This window comes from Octodon degus, unplaced genomic scaffold (assembly GCF_000260255.1).
Source record: "Octodon degus isolate 3935 unplaced genomic scaffold, OctDeg1.0 scaffold00067, whole genome shotgun sequence".
Classification (NCBI taxonomy): domain Eukaryota; kingdom Metazoa; phylum Chordata; class Mammalia; order Rodentia; family Octodontidae; genus Octodon; species Octodon degus.
In genome coordinates, this window is record NW_004524643.1 from 7,038,431 (window position 1) to 7,056,371 (window position 17,941).

The 17,941-nt window shown below is 42.3% G+C and overlaps 1 protein-coding gene across 1 annotated transcript in view; it reads left to right on the plus strand.

Annotated features, from left to right (window-relative positions):
* Spon1 (spondin 1) overlaps positions 1–17,941 on the plus strand; it is a 317,562-nt gene that overhangs the window by 147,599 nt on the left and 152,022 nt on the right. Inside the window, exon 5 of the mRNA XM_004634900.2 lies at positions 859–981. Coding sequence (XP_004634957.1) covers positions 859–981 — 123 coding nt within the window. The remainder of the gene's footprint in view (positions 1–858; positions 982–17,941) is intronic.

A 17,941-nucleotide genomic window follows, 5' to 3' on the forward strand; every position in this document is an offset into this window, starting at 1 on the left:
GTCCAAGTTGCAGAAAAAAAAAAAAAAAAAAAAAAAAAATTTATGTTAAACTGCTAAGGGAACTAAAGAGAAAAAGCAGTTGCATCTATAGCCACTGTTTTCATCTTGCAGGAAGCAGAGCAGGCAAAAAGCAATGAGGCCCAGTTAGGGCTGTGAGGTTGACCGTCAGAAATATTGACTTTATTCACACAGTATCTCTTTGCCCACTTATCAGGGACTCACAGCTAAAAACGGGGGTGGAGAGGGAATCTTGTGTTTCTCCCGGCTGCCTGAACTTATGAACACATTTCCAACCCCCATCCCTCCCCGTCGAGGCTCTGAGATTGTGATAAGAAATGACATGACTGTATAAGCATTGTAAAATCATATCCAGCAGTCTTCATGTCTTTCTACTTGTGCTCACTGTTCTCCTTCAAAGCCACTTCCTCCAATTTTGCATTTTAGCCCCAGAGAGTATTTCTTAGAGGAAAAACTTGCATATCCCTCTTCAAATATGGTCTAGACATCCTGTTAGAAGAATGAGTTGGAAGGAGATGAGAATCCACAAAGAATCATGGAGTATGTTTGACCTCTGGTTTCCCAAGATCTCCCCAACCTGAAAGTGTTTGTCCTGTTGTTCCAACGGACATCCTCAAGTTAGTGGAGGAAAATTCATGAATTTTTTGTTTTGTTTATGAAATATAGTTTCAATATGTAAAGGAGGACAAAATCCAATCCAACCACTGCTCCAAGTCTTGTTAATCAATGAAAAATGTGCTTCGTTTTCCCCCTAGGGGCTAAGGCTAAGGTGAACCAACACAGGGCTCCCTTGTACAAGCATCCTCTTTTCTCCTTCACATACTGACTTTCTTATTGCAGATTCTACACTTGATGGGGTGACAGACAGGCCAATCTTAGACTGCTGTGCCTGTGGAACCGCCAAGTACAGGCTCACATTTTATGGGAATTGGTCAGAGAAGACACATCCAAAGGATTACCCTCGTGAGTAGAGAAGCTATTTTGCAGTTTGGGGGGAAAAGCACATTGCTGACATTCTGTCTGACTGTGGGATTCCTGGGCTGCTGTATGTCAACTCTGTTTGCTATTAGCACTTGATTCGTGAAACTTGCATTCCAAGTAAGTAAATTCATGGAGACTGGCAGACATAAAAAGTGGTTTGCTTTTAGCTTCTCTGCATAATGTTGCTCAGTATCTTTTCTTATCTGTGGATTTTAAAAAATATACCTGAAGTTATGCTACTTATCAAGTCAAGAATTTGGTAGCCTTAGACCTCCTGAAATAGCTCTATAATTATACAACGGGTCAATTGGTACTGAAAATAGCTAGCCAAAGAACTTGATCTTGACAACCCAAAGTCAAGAACTAGCTAGCATCTTCATCCATAACCAGGGTCAGTAATCAGTCAGTACGCTCTTTCTCTACTGACTCCACATTTTACCTTCTAATTCCTTTGTGACACCATGCTCCAGATAGACAATGCCAATCTGTGCAAGGTATGAGAAGACCCAAGGCTTGCTATTTTGGGGGTTAGCCCTAACCCAAACTCTCCCAACCTCTTTTTTTAATCAGACATGTATCTCAACAAGTGCCAACTACATGACAGACACTGTCCTAAGCTCTAGAGATGGACAACTAAAAGTTATAGCTCAGGTTCATGTGACACTGAAGGACTGGAACTACAAATAGTAGACTACTTAATCATATGTCAATCACTTTTACATGTTAGACCATTTTATGCTCAAAATAACCTGCCTCTTTGAAGCTTACCAAGGATCAGAAAGAAGCCATAGTTTGCCCAAAGTCACGTGAAATTAGTGAATCCAAGACCCAACAATGGATTTTGAGGTTCCTTGTCCTGCCTTTGGTTTGGGTTGCCTTTGAGCCCCAGGGTTGCCTATTCTCTGTAGCTGCGGGTGGCATGATGTCTGTGTGTGGCACTGAGCACGTTGTCTCTGTTCATTGTCTGTTTTGTTTTTGTGTGTTTCACTCTGGAGTCACCACAGCTGGAAAAGAATGGTATGAATAAGAGAAAGATAAAAAAAAAAAAAAAAAAAGATGAATCTGGGCCAGATCCCAAAAGAAGGCAAGGCATGGATAGGCCTCAGACTCAGGCCAAACCAGAACCTCCCTGGTTCCCAAATAGCCCACCCAGAGGGGACACCAACATCTCTTGGCAGAACAAGAGCCCTATTGTTTCATGTCACTCACATATAGTCAAGACATGGGATCTTCGAGGCCTCTCTGATTCATTCCTCTGACTCTGGGAGATGGTCCGATCTGTGTTAGCTGGTGTGGAGACCCGCATGAACAAAACTGGACTCTTCATGAGGGGAAACCACTTGGAACAAGGACATTGGAGAAAATTTCCTAAAGAGCTGCACCCCATCCCAGGAGAAAACTAACACAGGGAAAATAAAATGTTAAGGCCACCACTCATCTTCTGTGATCCTAAAGAGATGGTTTACTCTTTTCTATTCTGTTACCATCATTTCCTAGAATTTAGGAAAGGGAAGGTTAAAAAATTGTTTCCGGGTCTCTGGAGCAAATTAGGTACAAATCTATACAGGATTTCTATGGAGTTGTTAGTTTCTTACTATATAGAGCACATGTGTGATCCAATGTCCCAACCATAGTCCCATTGTAAGATACTATAACAAATCGCTTGTTGGGTTGTATCCTATTTTTCAGCTGGAAAAATATGATAACAGTGTATAGAGGAGCATCTATAAAATCATACTGTAATTATTTCTTAAGGAGTTTTTCTTCCCCATCAGACTAAAACATCTTCTGGCCCAAAAGCCACGGCATACTCTCTTTGATTCTCAGGACCCACTGCTTTCCAGGTACTAGCTACTGATTGTTGAGCTTAGAGTGGCATTTGTTATGACCTGGGTGGCCGATGTCCAGCCTGTACCTGGTCACAAAGGACTGTACCAACCAGGAAGTGTGGGCTGGATCTCATGTGGAACAAAAGGGGTGAACTTGAAGCCTCAGTGGCTGGAGCCAAGTGGAAGGAGACAGGGAAGATCTAATGCAGACCCCGAGATCTGATATTCTCAAATGTGATTTTACCAATCTTAGGCAGTAAATGACTTTCCCGTGCTGTATCAGGGAAGAGTCTGTCTTGATAGGCAGCCTTCACTGCCAAGTCTAGAGAAGCTTTCCTACAACTGACAAATATCAAGTGCCTCTCTCTGTTGTAAATTCATCCCCCAAACACTACTGTCCTCGCAGGTATTCTAAGAAAACTATTCTCCAATGTTTTACCACAGGATCTTTTTAGATGCTTAAAAAATGCTAAAAACTTCCATATACTTTTGTTTATAAGGATTGTATCTGTTGGTGTTCACATCTAAAATTAAAACTGAGATGTTAAAACTATTTTAAGTAATACAGAGTAATAATAAATTTATGTTTAATAACTTACATGTTAACATCAATAACTATATTGTTTAAAAGAAAAGAACTTTAGTGAAAAGAATGTCATCCTTTTACATTTTTAAAATCTTTTCAATATCTGACTTAATAAAAGGCACATATATTCTCATTTGCCTTTGTTTCTGCATTCAGGCTATTATGATATATTTTGGGTTGATGTATATTAAAGTGTTTCACACAAAAAAGAAAGATCATTTTAATAACTTTCCTAGATAGTTACAATCTTTGCTGCTACTACCCCACAAACTACTACAAACTACAAATTCTACATGTAGTAATTTTTTGAAAGGTTGTTAGAGCTTGTGTGTAGATGTCCCCCCAAAGTCTCATGCAGTCATAGGAGTGTTTTGGAGGTGGCTAAATCTAGAGAATGGATTGATTTGTAGCACAATGCTGGGATTGAGGGTGGGTGACTGCTAGATCAGCCCATTGACTAGATTGCCAATCCCAGTGAACTGGACACAATATAAGAGACAGAAAGAGTCTTGTCTTGCTCCTTGTTGCTTTTGCCATTTTGTACCGCCATGGACTGTTGCCCCTCTGCCTTGTATTGATTCCATAATCTGAAACCCTACAGACTGTGAGCTACATAAGCAAGTCCCCTTTTAACTTTGGGCACCAGGCATTTTCTCTCAGCAATGTAAAAAGCAACTAAGACAGTTAATTAGATGGAATACCATCACTGTGTCAGTGGATTTGTACTCTGTTACACTAAAATGCATTGCTTATCTATCACTTTGCGTGGATCTTTTATAAATGTGTGATTTTTATACCATGATACACAGGTCACTGGGAAAATAGTGGTTTAAAGGGTTACACAGATCATACGAAGGCTGACAGTTCATTAAATAATATCAAAAATCACATCTATTAATATGAGTGCAGATCTCATCAGAAAAGTGGTTGAGCGCTGGAAAGCCGTCAAGCTCATAGTGATGAATACAGATTTTCTAGGATTGGATTTTTGCTTCAAAGCTTGAATTTTATCATTGGCAACAAATACTGTCAGTTGTTTTCCTTGAAGTGACAGGCTTACTTCATTTTTTGAGAAAATGCCTGCCAAATTCCCAAGTCTGAATAACCATAATTTGTGTGTTATTTGTTCTTTCAAGTAAACAATGACGGTTTGGGGGGTATAAGAGGAGGCCAGTCCAGCTCGCACCTCAGAGAGCTGCCTAAGTGTCTTCCTTCAGGACAATCAGAGTACTTCAGGGCACAGCAGAAGGGCTTTTGCACATTTCCCAGTTAGTCAGAACAGAAGAATTAAACAATACATCAAGGCCATTCTTATGGGAGCCTGACTTTATTGTCTACTTTGAATACATGGTAGTGAAGGATACACCGACTGAGGGAGTTCAGGGCCATTGCCTTGATCCTTATCCAATGCCAGCGTTGGTGTCTACACAGTGCAAAAACCAAATAATGTCTTAGTATTATGAAGATAGTCTTCACCTCTCAGGCTCCCTATGAGGGTCTCAGAGTCCCCAGTTGGAGAGTGTCCGTGACAGGGTGAGCCATCAGCCCCAGGTGTCTGACCCTCCATTCTTGAGCATCTGCAGCAGATGCTCTGTGGAGGACTGAGCCACGCCCTGTGCTGAGCCATCTCAAACATGGAAGCCCAGCTGCGGGTGGCTCTTTTCCACCATGGAGCAGAAAGCTTTATTCCAAATGCTGTCTCTGGGGCTCCCTCCGTAAGACTTGAGAGCACGCTGCAGTCCTCCCTCTAGGAGGCGCAAGATGTGGAGCGATAGAAGTGGAAGCAGGAGCGTGGCCCAGATGGCTCCTGGCCTTCCTCCTCTGTTGACTGTGTGGAAAGAGTGAAATTCTTTGAAAACGTTCCCAGTGGAGTAGCTCCAGAGATTCATTTTAGAGCTGGATCGTGTAAGTTTTACCTTCTAATTTTATAAGTGAAAAATATCCTGAAGCACAAAGACATTACAGGCTCAGATCACAGAACAGCAAATGTCTGAAACAAATCAAAACTTAGATCTCAGTTCCCTCTTGCCTTCCTCAGAGGACCGTCGTGAGGCAATCAATTTTCTCTCCTCTGCAGTAGAATTAAGCACCTTATATACAAAGCATCTGTGTGTGTGTGTGTGTGCGCGCGCACGCAGGGTCTCACTGCACAGCTCAGACTTGTAGTGATCCTTCTGTTTTCAGCCTCCGTAGTGCTGGGATTACAGGCGTGCACCACCACACCTGGACTCCATCAAAGGCTCAGCATGAGGGGAGTGGGGCAGGGCAGGCGTGGCAGGTGCTGCCAGGGATCGAACCTGACCCCTGCGCTTGCCTAAGTAAGCACTTAATCCGCTGAACTATCTCACCAGCCCTAAAGCATCTTTCAATATGCTTCTGCTATAATAACATGAACTCAACTAAAACCAAATTCTGTACCTTACTGAACAGTATAAAGACCCACTGCTTAGAGACCTTAACTCAGGAAGAGAAGGTCTGGTTTTGCTGAGCCTGGTCAGAGTTCCTGAATCAGGCAAACTCCCCGGCATCTGTCTGAGGCACTGCCAGCCTCTAGTTCCCAGCCTCAGGCACTGTGGCAGCTGCTCCTTCCCAGGAGCAAGGTGACGAGCAGCAGGTCCCACAGCTTGCCACGTAAGGCTGTGCCAAAGACTGGAGACCTGCCCCTTTGTGGCCACACCCTGGGAAGCACCCTTCCAGATGCTGAATCTTTGGAATCTATGGCTTTCCCACAGCCTGAGAGTTTTTGCCAAGTGCTTTCATGCAGACCATCTCTCTGACAGCATAAGCCGTACGACTTCCCCCTGTGATACACCATCAGTTTTAATAATGTTGACCAAACACCTATTGATAAAAAGATACTTTTTTCGAGGAGCCAATCATTTTTATTTGCTAATACATTATCTAAAATATGAATTTTGTTACTGGGAAATATGTTCTAAATGATCAAGATTAATTTTAGAATGAAATTTAGCCATCTTTTCCACCAGGGCACTGATTTCCAAAAAAAAAAAAAAAAAAGTCTAATCACATGAAAAACCACCACTCTATTCTTGGAAAGTATTTTTTATTTTTTTACATATGCATCCATACACAATTGTTCCATTGCATTCAAGCACATTGTGTCCTCCTTTCTGTGCTTGAATTTTTTCATAGTCATAATTTATGATAGCAGCCCGCTCCAAGCAACTTATCTACTCTTTTATTGACCATTTGAATGTCGACTCTTTAATAATAGGAACTTTGTATATAAATTCTTCCTTCCCTCTTCCCCCTTCTTTGGAATTATTTCCTTCAAATTATTTCCCAAGAGTGAGACTGTTGGCTTAAAAAATAATGGGTCTCTTATTTAGCTCTTGAGATTGCTTGCCAGATTCTTCTGAAAACATTTGTATTGATTGACTATGTTACTGGTAATGAATAAATATATCCATTTCTTTCAGCCTCCTCATCATTCAATTTAAGTTCTTTTTGTTTGGATTTGGCCAATTTAATGGTTATAAAAATTAATGATTATTTTCAGTTGGCATTGGTTTAATGACTAACACACTTGAATCTTTTTTTTTTCAATGTTTATTATCCTTTGCCTTTTAAATCACTTGGATATTGTCATGAATCTAGTCTGATTTTGCTTATTATCTCCATAGGGCTTTGTTCATCTGGGACATTGAAAGTTCTGAATAGCAATGAATCAATCAATCAATCAATCAATCAATCAATGGATAGGTGCACAGGTGGATGGATCGATGAATGCAAAAAAGCAGTTACAGAATGATAAGGAAGAGTATAGATGGAAATGAACAATGCAAAGCTACTGGAGAGGTCAGACAAGGACAGGACTGGGGTTCTGTGTGGCTGCTGAGGGGATAGCCGGTTGGATGGAGCCAGTATAAGGGATGATGAGTTGGGAGGACATTGCAATGATACAGCAATGATACAGTGTGTGGCAGTGTGGCCTGGACCATGAGGGTGGAAGTGGTAGCAGGGAAGATGAAGCGATTCGGTCTGCTTTTAGCAGTAAATCGTCATGGCTTGGTGTAGAGGAATGAGAAAAAGACATATGAAAGCCAACAAGTCAGGTGCCAGTCTTGGATATGGAAGTGTTCTTTCTTTTAAAAATATTCTCCAATATTATTGTCTTTCTATTTTTACAAGTGATTTTGAAATCATGTCACCACACTCTGTAAAGGATCGTGTCAGAATTTTAAGTGGGATTACATTAAATCCAGAAATTATCTTGCAAATAATTATTAGCTTTATACTATTTAGCTTGCTTAGTTTCTTCTCAATTTATGAATAAAACCAGCCATTTCCTTAGTACAGTGCCTGGAATGGTGGCAATGCAGGCTCTAGGCTTCTTGATCTCTTGAGTGTTACCTATTTTTCTGCCTACTTTTAGGCTTATCTTGACCCTTGTCTTTCTAAAATCTCACATAATGCCTGGCTTCCTCACCCTCCAGCCTCCAACAGAATGCTGCTCATAGGAAGCCAAGAACAGAGGCAAGAAACGTCACATCATCTTCCCCGTGCTCCTTTGTTCATTACACTCAGCGCCTGGTCTTGCCTTCCCCGTGTTCCCTAGAGTTGGCTGGTACCCAGCACTGACCTGAAGGCAGGCATGCAGGACTGCAATCTATCTTCCAATCTACCTTCTGAAATAAAATTAAACATTATAGCAGGCAGAGCTTCCCAGAGCCAATGAAAGAGAGAAAGAGAGAGAGAGAGACAGACAGACAGAGAGAGAGAGAGAGACAGACAGAGAGAGAGACAGAGAGAGAGAAATAGAGACAGACAGACAGAGAGAGAGACAGAGACAGACAGACAGAGACAGAGAGAGAGAGCACAAGCGAGCTATGGAGATTTACTATAAAGAACTGGCTTACCTAGTTATGAAGACCCAACAGTCCCATAGCTTTCCCTCTGCTGTCCTTCTAGTCTGGGACTAAAGTCCTGAAAACAGCTGGAGCTGGTGGCTTAAATGCAAGTCCACAGGCAAGAGAAAGCCCAGCTTTTCCCACCTCAGGCAGATGAGAAGCAGACATGCTTGTCCCTCCTCTGCTGGTTTGTTCTCTCCAGACACCCCCCCCCCACACACACACACACACACTGGTTTGATGAGGCCCAGCAACATGGTGGACAATGATCTACTTCATCGAGGTCATGGATTCAAATGCTAATCTCATGCAGGAGCAGCCTCACTACACACCCAGAGATGATGCATCTGAACACCCCCTGGCATAAAATGAATTGTCACCTACTTTCAACAAATAATTGTCCCACTACTTCTCCATCACCAGGAAATCCCTCTCAAAGCGGAGTGCTTCTGACCACCAGTGTCTCCCCACTGGGCAGCCTTTCATCCTTTTATAGTTGGGAGCACAGAGAAGGAAAGTGGATGAGCAGATCTTCCAGTTAAACAGGGTAGGTCGACACAGTAATTTGTTTATTTCCCAGATTCTACAAAGATAGCACTAGATGAGTAAGATGATACAAAGCCACAAAGAAAGAAGAGGAGGAAACAAGGCTACAAACGAGAGCTATCCCCCAAAACTGAGGGAGGTGGAGAGCAAATCACAAGTAGCGCTCCTTAGCAGAGTCCTGCATGCCTGCCTCCAGGTGGGTGCTAGGTACCATCCAACTCTAGGGAACACGGGGAAGGCAAGGCCAGGTGCTGAGTGTAATGAACAAAAAGACATATTATGATGAGATTTTAGAAAGACAAGGGTCAAGATAAGCCTAAAAATAGGCAGAAAAACAGGTAACACTCAAGAGATCAAGAGCAGGTGGTATCAGACCTCTCCATGACAAGAAAACTATGGGATAGCCAAGCAATGCCAGTGTCACCATGGATAGGGATTAATTCTCCAGGAAAACCTGTTTGTTCAGCCCAGACTGACTATGAGGCTCGCTGGGTTTCTTTCTACCACATCTTTTCACTGAAAGCTTGCTTTTCTAAGAGCCCTGTCCATAAAGGGGTCAGCACCTCAGTTTCCAGCTCAAAGGAACCCTCCTATCTTTTCTCCCCATATCACCACTGTAAACCAAAGCCCCTGGGCAACCACAGGACAACCCAAGCTCGCATCTTGGAGGTTCCTTCTCTATCTGGTTAGGCCCCTAGTGGTCTCTGTTATCTTTCTAGTGCTTCTAGGTATTTCATGTAGGAGTTTGGGGGAGCATTTTCATTGTAATTCCAAGATCCACTCTCCATCCTTCTGCACCCTGCTTTGGGAGGGTGAGCTGAGTGTTCTCACTGCCTGGCTTCCTCACCCTCCAGCCTCCAACAAGATGCTGCCCATAGGAAGCCAAGAACAGAGGCAAGAAACGTCGCATCATCTTTCCCGTGCTCCTTCTCTCCTTCCCTTGCTACAGAGGAGGCTACAGAGGAGCAGTCCTCTTCCAGAGACCACAGCTTCTGCCTAACCTCCCTCCCGGTTCCTGAAACTGCTTCCTCAGGGGTTGGGGGGGGGCTTCAGGTTTAGGGGTGCTCACCATTCCTTGGCAGCTGTGTTTTCCGTCAACCCTGCTGTGTTCCTATGAATTCTCTCCTCTCTTGCCCCACTGGAGTAAGCCCTCTGCTTCCTTTGGGACCCTGACCCACACCACTGCATTTGATTTCTGGACTCTATCTACACAGTGTTATGGTTTATGACTATATGTTACCTCCAAAGCCTTGTGTAGTGTTAGATGGAGATTTTCCAGAGGTGACTGAATCTAAGGAGTGTGGTGTAATGCTGGAATTACGGATTCTGGGATTAAGGGTGGGTAATGGCTGGGTCAGTCCACTGACTAGCTTGACACTGTCCTAATCCCAGCAGACTAGATATAATATAAGGCCCAGAAAGAATCTTGGCCACCCCTTCCCTTGCTTGCCGTGCTGTCCTCTGCACCCATGAGTAGTGTCTCCTGTGTGATACATCCTCAGCCAAGCCACCCTGCCTTGGACCCAGGCATTATGGGTTGCAACTCCACAAACTAAGCTAAATAACCCTTCCCCCTTGATTTTGTATTTTAGGGAAGGGTGTTCAGGGTCTCACTACTAGATCGGACTCCTAGTGATCCGCCTGTTTACAGCCTTCCAAGACCTGGGATTACAGGTGTGCCACCAAGCCCAGACTTAACTGCTGTCGCAGCGCACCCCTGGGGGCGGGGCTGGCACGGCACCCCCTTGAACTTTTGGGTGTCGAGTATTTTGTCTCAGTGAGGAAAGAAAAGTAACAAAGACAGATGAGTCACCTTCATAAAATGCAAACTAAACACAGTAAGTACATTTGCTGTCCACCACAGAATTTGTGAGGATTTTGCCTCACTGTAGAAATTTGTAGCAGATGATCCGTGCCACCCAACTGCTTTGAGCATCTCTGAATCGCGTGCTCCCCCACATGGCTTCCCCCCACTGCTCTCCTGGGACCTGAGGGAGGGGAGGAGAGGCAGTCTTCCCCCTGGGTCTGTGCCTGCACTCAGATGCCACCCCTGGCCCGGTTCCCGAGACCTCTAATTCCCTCTCCCTATAGAGCCCTGACTCTCACTTTACCTCAGACGCTCGGAGGAGCTGTGCTCGCTCATCAGGAGGGGGCTCTCCGGCTGAAAAGGGGAAGTGCGTGTGCGCCGGTCATGTCCCAACCTTGAGAGCATTCGCTTTCCAGGGCTGAGGGCACAGTGGGAGTGGGCTTGCTTGCCGTGCACAGGTGAGGCCCTGGGTGCCATCCCCAGCACCACAAAAACTTAAAATCACAAAATAAAAATGTATATTCAAGTTCTATAACCCTGAGTCAAATATATGTTCATTTTTCCTAAATTATTTCCTTTCCCCATAAAAACCTTCTAGTTTCTTTCTTCATGAAGTTAATTCATATGTATTCGTGTGTGTAATTATGAATGAGATTTTTCAGTTTTTATTATTATTTCTGCCCGGTATAATTAGTGTATAAAATGCTATTGATCATATTCACTTGCATCATATACGTATGCTTTGCCTCTAATAATTTTACCCAGGAGTCCTTGGATTACACAGGGAATCAATCATAATTTGTCTGCAAAAAGCAACATTTCTAAAATTACTACTCTATTACTTCTGTTATCTCCCTCTTGTTCATTGACAAGAATCTCAAGTACAATGTTAAATTATAATGGTGAAAAGTAGCTGAATGTAATCATTATGTGTTGCAAATATAAAAAGTCAGATGATGAAAATGGATAGCCTTATTTGCTCCTCATCTTAAATACTTTATTTATTTATTTACTTATTTCGGCTGGCTTAGCCCACCCTGAGGGCAGGGCTGGCGCTGCATGTGGTGCCAGGGATCAAATTGTGGTCCCCTGCACCTGCCTAAGCTTGCCTCAGCAGGCACTTTAGACTGCTGAGCTATCTCGCCAACCCCATAAATACTTTTAATGTCTCTCAAATATAGTGTTAATTCCACTTTAAGTATGTTAGAGATATTTTCTTTTCATTTTTAGATGGAGGTTGGATTTTTTTACTGCCATTCTGACACCTATTGTTATGAATGTATGATTGTTACTGGTTAATCTGTTGGAAAGAACTATAATTACTAGTGTTCTTCTAGCACATTCTTCTATTCTGTGATGATCGAGCATTTTTCTTTCGTACACATGCATAACTAACTTCCTCCAATACTATATAGTATGGCAAAGACCTATTAATTTTTTCATATATTTTTCTCCATAATTTATTGCCTTAACATGAGATGACTACTGAGTTTCCTATCTACAGAAAAGGAAGCTGAGTCGCAGAAAGGTTAGCAATCCAATCTGTAGAAGAGGCAAGCTTTGAACATAGGTCCATCTGATCCAGAGCGGTTCTACCACTCCTCTCCCTCAATGTGGTAGTCCACCAGAACTGTTTAAATTCTTCAGGTCTTTATCCAGGAGGGAAACAATACATTGTTTCTGATTTTTAAATCGATGCTTTCTCTGACTTTAGACTCAAGACCCAGAGAAACATGGTCAGTTGTTATCCACTTCTGTTGTTAATTATTGATCCTCTCAGAGAATTATCCACAAACAATACATTTCTCCCTCCCCCTCCCCAGTCTTTCCAACACCAGTTCTCTTACAATTTCTTCATCAGGCTCTTTTGTGTCCATTTTAGTGCTTTTTTTTTCCTTAAAAATCATCTATTGTTGAGGAAAAGAATGTATGAAATAAGGGAAGAAGATATATTTAGGTACACATGCAGAGCAGTTTGGATAATTGTACTTCTGACTTCTGCTGGTCTTTTGAAAGGAGCAGTTAATGCTTAAAGTTTTTTTCTTTGCATGCTATTTTTTTCTTTTGAATTTCTTACAACATTTTGTTATTTTTTTTTTTCTTTAAACCAATCTTTCACATTTACATCTGGTAACCTGAACAGCAGATTTGAAGATAGCATCATGCAATGCAGCAGCCGGTGTTGAATTCCTATTACTTTGTTTAATGAAATTTTGTATTGTTTCTAATGCTGTTTTTTTTCTGTCACTATTTTGTATTCTTTAAAAATCAGCCCTTGTATTTGTCTCCATAGTGCTCTACATCCAACTACAGAGTACAGTCAGCTCATTCTGACTAAATCTACCTGGGTTGGCTTTATCTAATAAGCTTTGTTAGCTGATTAAATAATGCTATTGCTTTCTCTTTTCTAATGTATAGCCGTCCGCTTTTATGTATCCTATTCTCTTATTTCTTTTGAATTATCCTTCTGTTCCTTTGGTAAATTTTTCTATTGTTTACTGGGTATGCTGATTTTCTCCTTTCTTCTAATAAATATACTCAAGGCTATGAATTTTCTTCTTAGCTGAGCTCTGAGCCCTTCCCAGAGATTTTAACAAGCAGTTCTCATTTCCATTGTTCTCTTAATAGAGTGCTTTTGTGAACTTTACCTCTCTGACAAACTTATTAATTAACAGAGTTCTTTTAAAATTTCCTAGTAATCAGATTTTCCATTTATATTTCTGTTCATCATCTTGCTGCTTTATTTCAGCTTGATAAAGGAGCACATTATGTATAATTTATGCTTTATTGCACTTACTGAGGCTGTTTTATAAGACAACCTGGGTTGTGTTTACTGTGGGGAGCCTTTTGCTACTTCTAGCTCAGGAGCTGAGGGATGCGCTAGTGACTTCTTGGAGCAGGAGTGTCACTGGTGCAAGGACCCTCGGGCTTTGTTTGTTTTCTGTTTCATTCCATGTACCCCAACAGTTATTATGATTGCTGTCAAACTGTATTTTTTCTTCCATCTTATTTTATATTTTCTGGCTATGGTATCTTTTGTTTCTTAATATTTTCTTTTCTTTCTGTTGCCTAAATTAACTTTTCATCTACTCACTTAAAAGTTACTTGCTGTACTTCTTTGTTTTTAGGATGGCTGCTTTTAATATCAGACGCATATTTAGGATTATCTATCTCTGTTGGCTTCATAACTGTGGATTATCAGCATCTCCTCCTGGACAAAAAGTAATTTTCCTCATTCTCAGATTTTTTTGGTCTTTACCAACTTTCAGCCCAAATACATACTTCGTATGGATAATTTTTTGATTGTATTTCTTTCCTTCTTTCTTTTTTTTTTTTTTCTGTATTTTAGGGAAGGGTCTACAGGGTTTCAGGGTCTCACTACTAGGTTGGACTTGTAGTGATCCACCTGTTTACAGCCTCCCAAACTGGGAGTACAGTCGCCACCACACCCAGTCTCAATTGCTGTCTCAGTGTGCCTGGGGGCGGGGCCTGCACAGCAGGTCTGAAGATTGACACACACACCCCCAGCCCTGGCACCTGCTTGCAGGCCCTTTAATCTGCTGAGCTGTTTGGCTGGCCTCTTTGTTTCTTGATTGTCACGGATAACTTCTTTTTGCTCTCTTTCCTCTGCTTTTTGTTATATAGCCACAAAGAGTACAAAGCTGCGACCAGCATTACTCTAGCATTCCCCTCACTCAAGTACTTTCTACATGAGTATTTTCATACTAGGTCTTTTGCAAGACAAACCCCCATAATAAGGCTTTTTAATTTTTTTTTTTTTTTTCTGGAACTGGGGATTGAACTCAGGCCCTTGAACTTGCCGGGGAAGTGCTTATTCTACTGAGCCATCTCCCTGGCCCTAAATTTTTTTTTGAAATAATACTTTATTATTTGGCACGCAGCTCTGGCTCATAGCGATCCTCCTGTCTCAGCCTCCCCAGCGCTGGGATTACAGGCATGTAGCACCATGGCTGGTCTTGGAGTCCTCACGGCATGCAGTACCAGAAGCAAACCTGGGTCCTTACGCCTGTCACCTGGCAGGTGCTTAGACTGCTGCACTATCTTGCTAGCCCCCCTAATAAGGTTTTATGCCTGAGAATATGTTTAGTGTTTTCTCACATTTAGGTGACATATAGAGAAACATGGGTCTTCGAAAGCCTTTTCTTTTACATTATAAAGCATTGTAGTCTTGTATCCAGCTGCTCGGAAGTCCAATGTCAGTTTGACTTTTGTTTCTTTCCATGGAATCTAATCTTTCTCCCTGTTTTTCAATTTTCCTTCCTTTCTCCTTTGTTTAAAAATTTCTGACTCTTTGATATTCTTAGATTTAGTGTTAATGTGACTGGGCATGGATTTATATTGTCCTTTTTGTTTCATTTTATTAATCCATGTTGCAGTATACAATGTTTCCGTTCTTTGGGGGGAGTCTTTCCGCATACACAACAGTCTTCATTTTCCATCCCTCTTTCCTTTCCTCTTTCCCTTCCCTCCCCTCTTGATGCCTTTCTGACTTGAGAACTATCTGTCTTTTATCTTGCTCTTTATTTGCACCTTGTGTTTCTCAGATAAGAGAAGTCATGCAATATTTAAGCTGTGTGTCTGGTTTACTTCATTTGACCTTAGGGTCCCAAGGTACCTCCGCTGTTCCTGCCTTGTGCATGCTCTCAGTATGAGGCCTTGGTTGTCCCTTTAATTTAGGAATTGCTCCTGTCGTGCATTCCCTCTCCTCTTCTTCTCTTTCAGCCTCCAGCCTCTTGGATGTCATGATCCTGGTCTCCTTCAGACCATCTTGCTTCACTTCATGTGTCCTCAGACCTTGCTGCTTCCTGCTGGCAGTGACCTTTAACTTTGTCCTGTCTCTGACCCCTTCTTTAGTATCGTGCTCTTTACTTCAACCCTTGTGGGGAATTTATTGAGATCTTTTGCTTGGAAATAACATACATGTCTGTAAAGGTTGTAGGATTTGAACCCTGAGCTCCTGATTATTTTTCACTGGGGTTCTTCACCTGTTCTTTGAAACATTTACCCTACCTTTTCTGAGTGTCTCTCGCTGTAGATACACAGTAGGGTGTGTGTGTGAACTTTTGAGAACAAATAGCAGACAAGGGCCAGCCCCTCAACTCCTAGGGACTTCGGTGTGTTTCCTAAGACGCGGGACTCTACATTCCGCTCCAGATTAACACTCACGAAATGCTGATGCTCATCAGCAGTCCTGCCCAAGAGCAGCATGATCGAGGCCACATGCATGAGCCACGCATACAACTGAAATGTGTTAGTCACATATTCAAAAAGCACAAAGGTGAAATTAATTTCAAGCTCTTTTATTTAGGCCAACTTATAAAAATTACATTTCCGCACTTAATTCAGTGAAAATTGATTATTGCGTGTTACTTCACATTCTCTGCTCAGTGCGAAATCCAGCGTGTAGTTTATGTTCACGATACCTGCATTCAAACTTGCCGCATTTTTATCACACAGTAGCCGCATGGGGCTGTTGGCTACTGTGCAGCAAGCACTAAAAATTCTGGTCCAACATTCAATTCAACAATTACTTGTTGTACGTCTTTAGTCTCTCTAATCTTTCTCAACTTTCATGCTGTTAACATGTTTTTAAAATGTCAGTAGCAGGGTGTTAATTTGGGGCTGTTGGCTGTTTCCCCCGGTGAGGTTCCGTTTCTGCCTCTTTGGCAGGGGTTCCATAGCCATTGCAAATATTTTAACACTGCGCTTATATTTGATTCTTGTCTTGCTGCTTGTTTTTACCTCCTACTACTAGTAACTTCTCTGTGTCTTTGAGGCTATGTGCGGCACGTTCGGTTTCTGGCCCATGTGCGGCAGGGAGGCTGAGTCGTGTCCAGTTTGCCCTCTTCATTTTACCCAGCATGCTCTTCGGGATCTGGTTCCTGCGGCGATATCTTAGGGTTCTCCAGTGATGTAACTGTCACACCTGGGAAAAGGACAGAGTTTCAGCAAAGGGAAGGAGATGAGACCCAGGCATTGCTTCATTACTGTTGATGCCCACACTTAGTCTTAGGCCTCTGGGTAACTTCTCCAGCTAGGGATTCCTCCTGACACTCAGAGCAAAGCAGGCGTAGGAAGAAGTGATCTCCTTAGGTTCTCGGCCTCAGATCTACAAGCTTGGGGGTGCAAGGATGCAGCAGTGCATACCCAGCGAACCTGTCTCCCTTGCTCCCCTTCCCCTGGGGAGGGCTTTCCACAGCTTTGATACTGCTCTGGCTGCACTGGTCTGGCCCTGTAGGCTTGCGTTGTTAGGCAGGAAGTGACCCTCCCCTGGCGATATCAGAGAGGGGAAATAGACCTCAAATGATCGTCACAAGCCCATCCTCCCACCACTAGGGGCAAGAAAAGAGGTGCCCTCACCATTCCTCTGTCAACCTCTTTCTCCAGGCCCACCTCATCTGCACCCTCTCCTCGCACACAGTTCAAGGTTGCCTCTGCTTACCCCCTTCATTCCATGGCTCTGCTACTTCCTTGGGTGGTGCTTCCTGCCACTTCTGAGGTTTTAAGAAGGAGGAGGGGGAAGGGGAGGGAGAAGGAGAGGGGGAAGGGGAGAGTAGGACGGGGGAGGGGGACTTGCTACCACACCATCTCACCAGGGATAAGCAGGAAAAGTGTAGGGCGTTTGTTGCTGCTGTCCTATAATCTATTTAATTTTTGGCAATACCCACTATCTGCTGGATTGTTGTCTATTTAAGTAGGTTTTTAAGTCTCCCTATTGCTTTATCATTTTCTTCTTGATTTATATTCTGATAAGGAGGTTTTAATACCTTGTTCTAAAACTGTATACTTATTAATTTCTCTTTGATTTGTCACAATGATTGCCCTCTGTTTATTGTCATGCTCCTTAAACCTGTAGTCACAATATCATCTTGTTCTCATTAACGCTGGCTTTTATCATCATATACCTAGCAAATTCGCTTGAGTTAACAACTTGTGCCTTGCACTCCACCTTGTCTGAAATCTCTCTTGGTTTTTCTTCTCTTTGATCTTTTCAGGGTTTTCCACATTTTTTAGTAATTTTAAACTATCTAAACTTTTAGAGATTAGAAGAAATTATTTTTGTCTTTTCTGCATTTTGTTTCCTAAATATCATTTAACTTTGCACTTTTATTAATCCTCTTTTATATATGTTCAGATATTTTTACATTGAGCTTCTCAATTTTTTTCCGTAATTTTATTGAGAGACAAATGGCAATGAGACAGTTTCAAATCAAATTGGAAGGACAGTTTCAATAATTAACACATTGCATACTGTCTTCCTAGTTGTTATTTGTTGTACAAG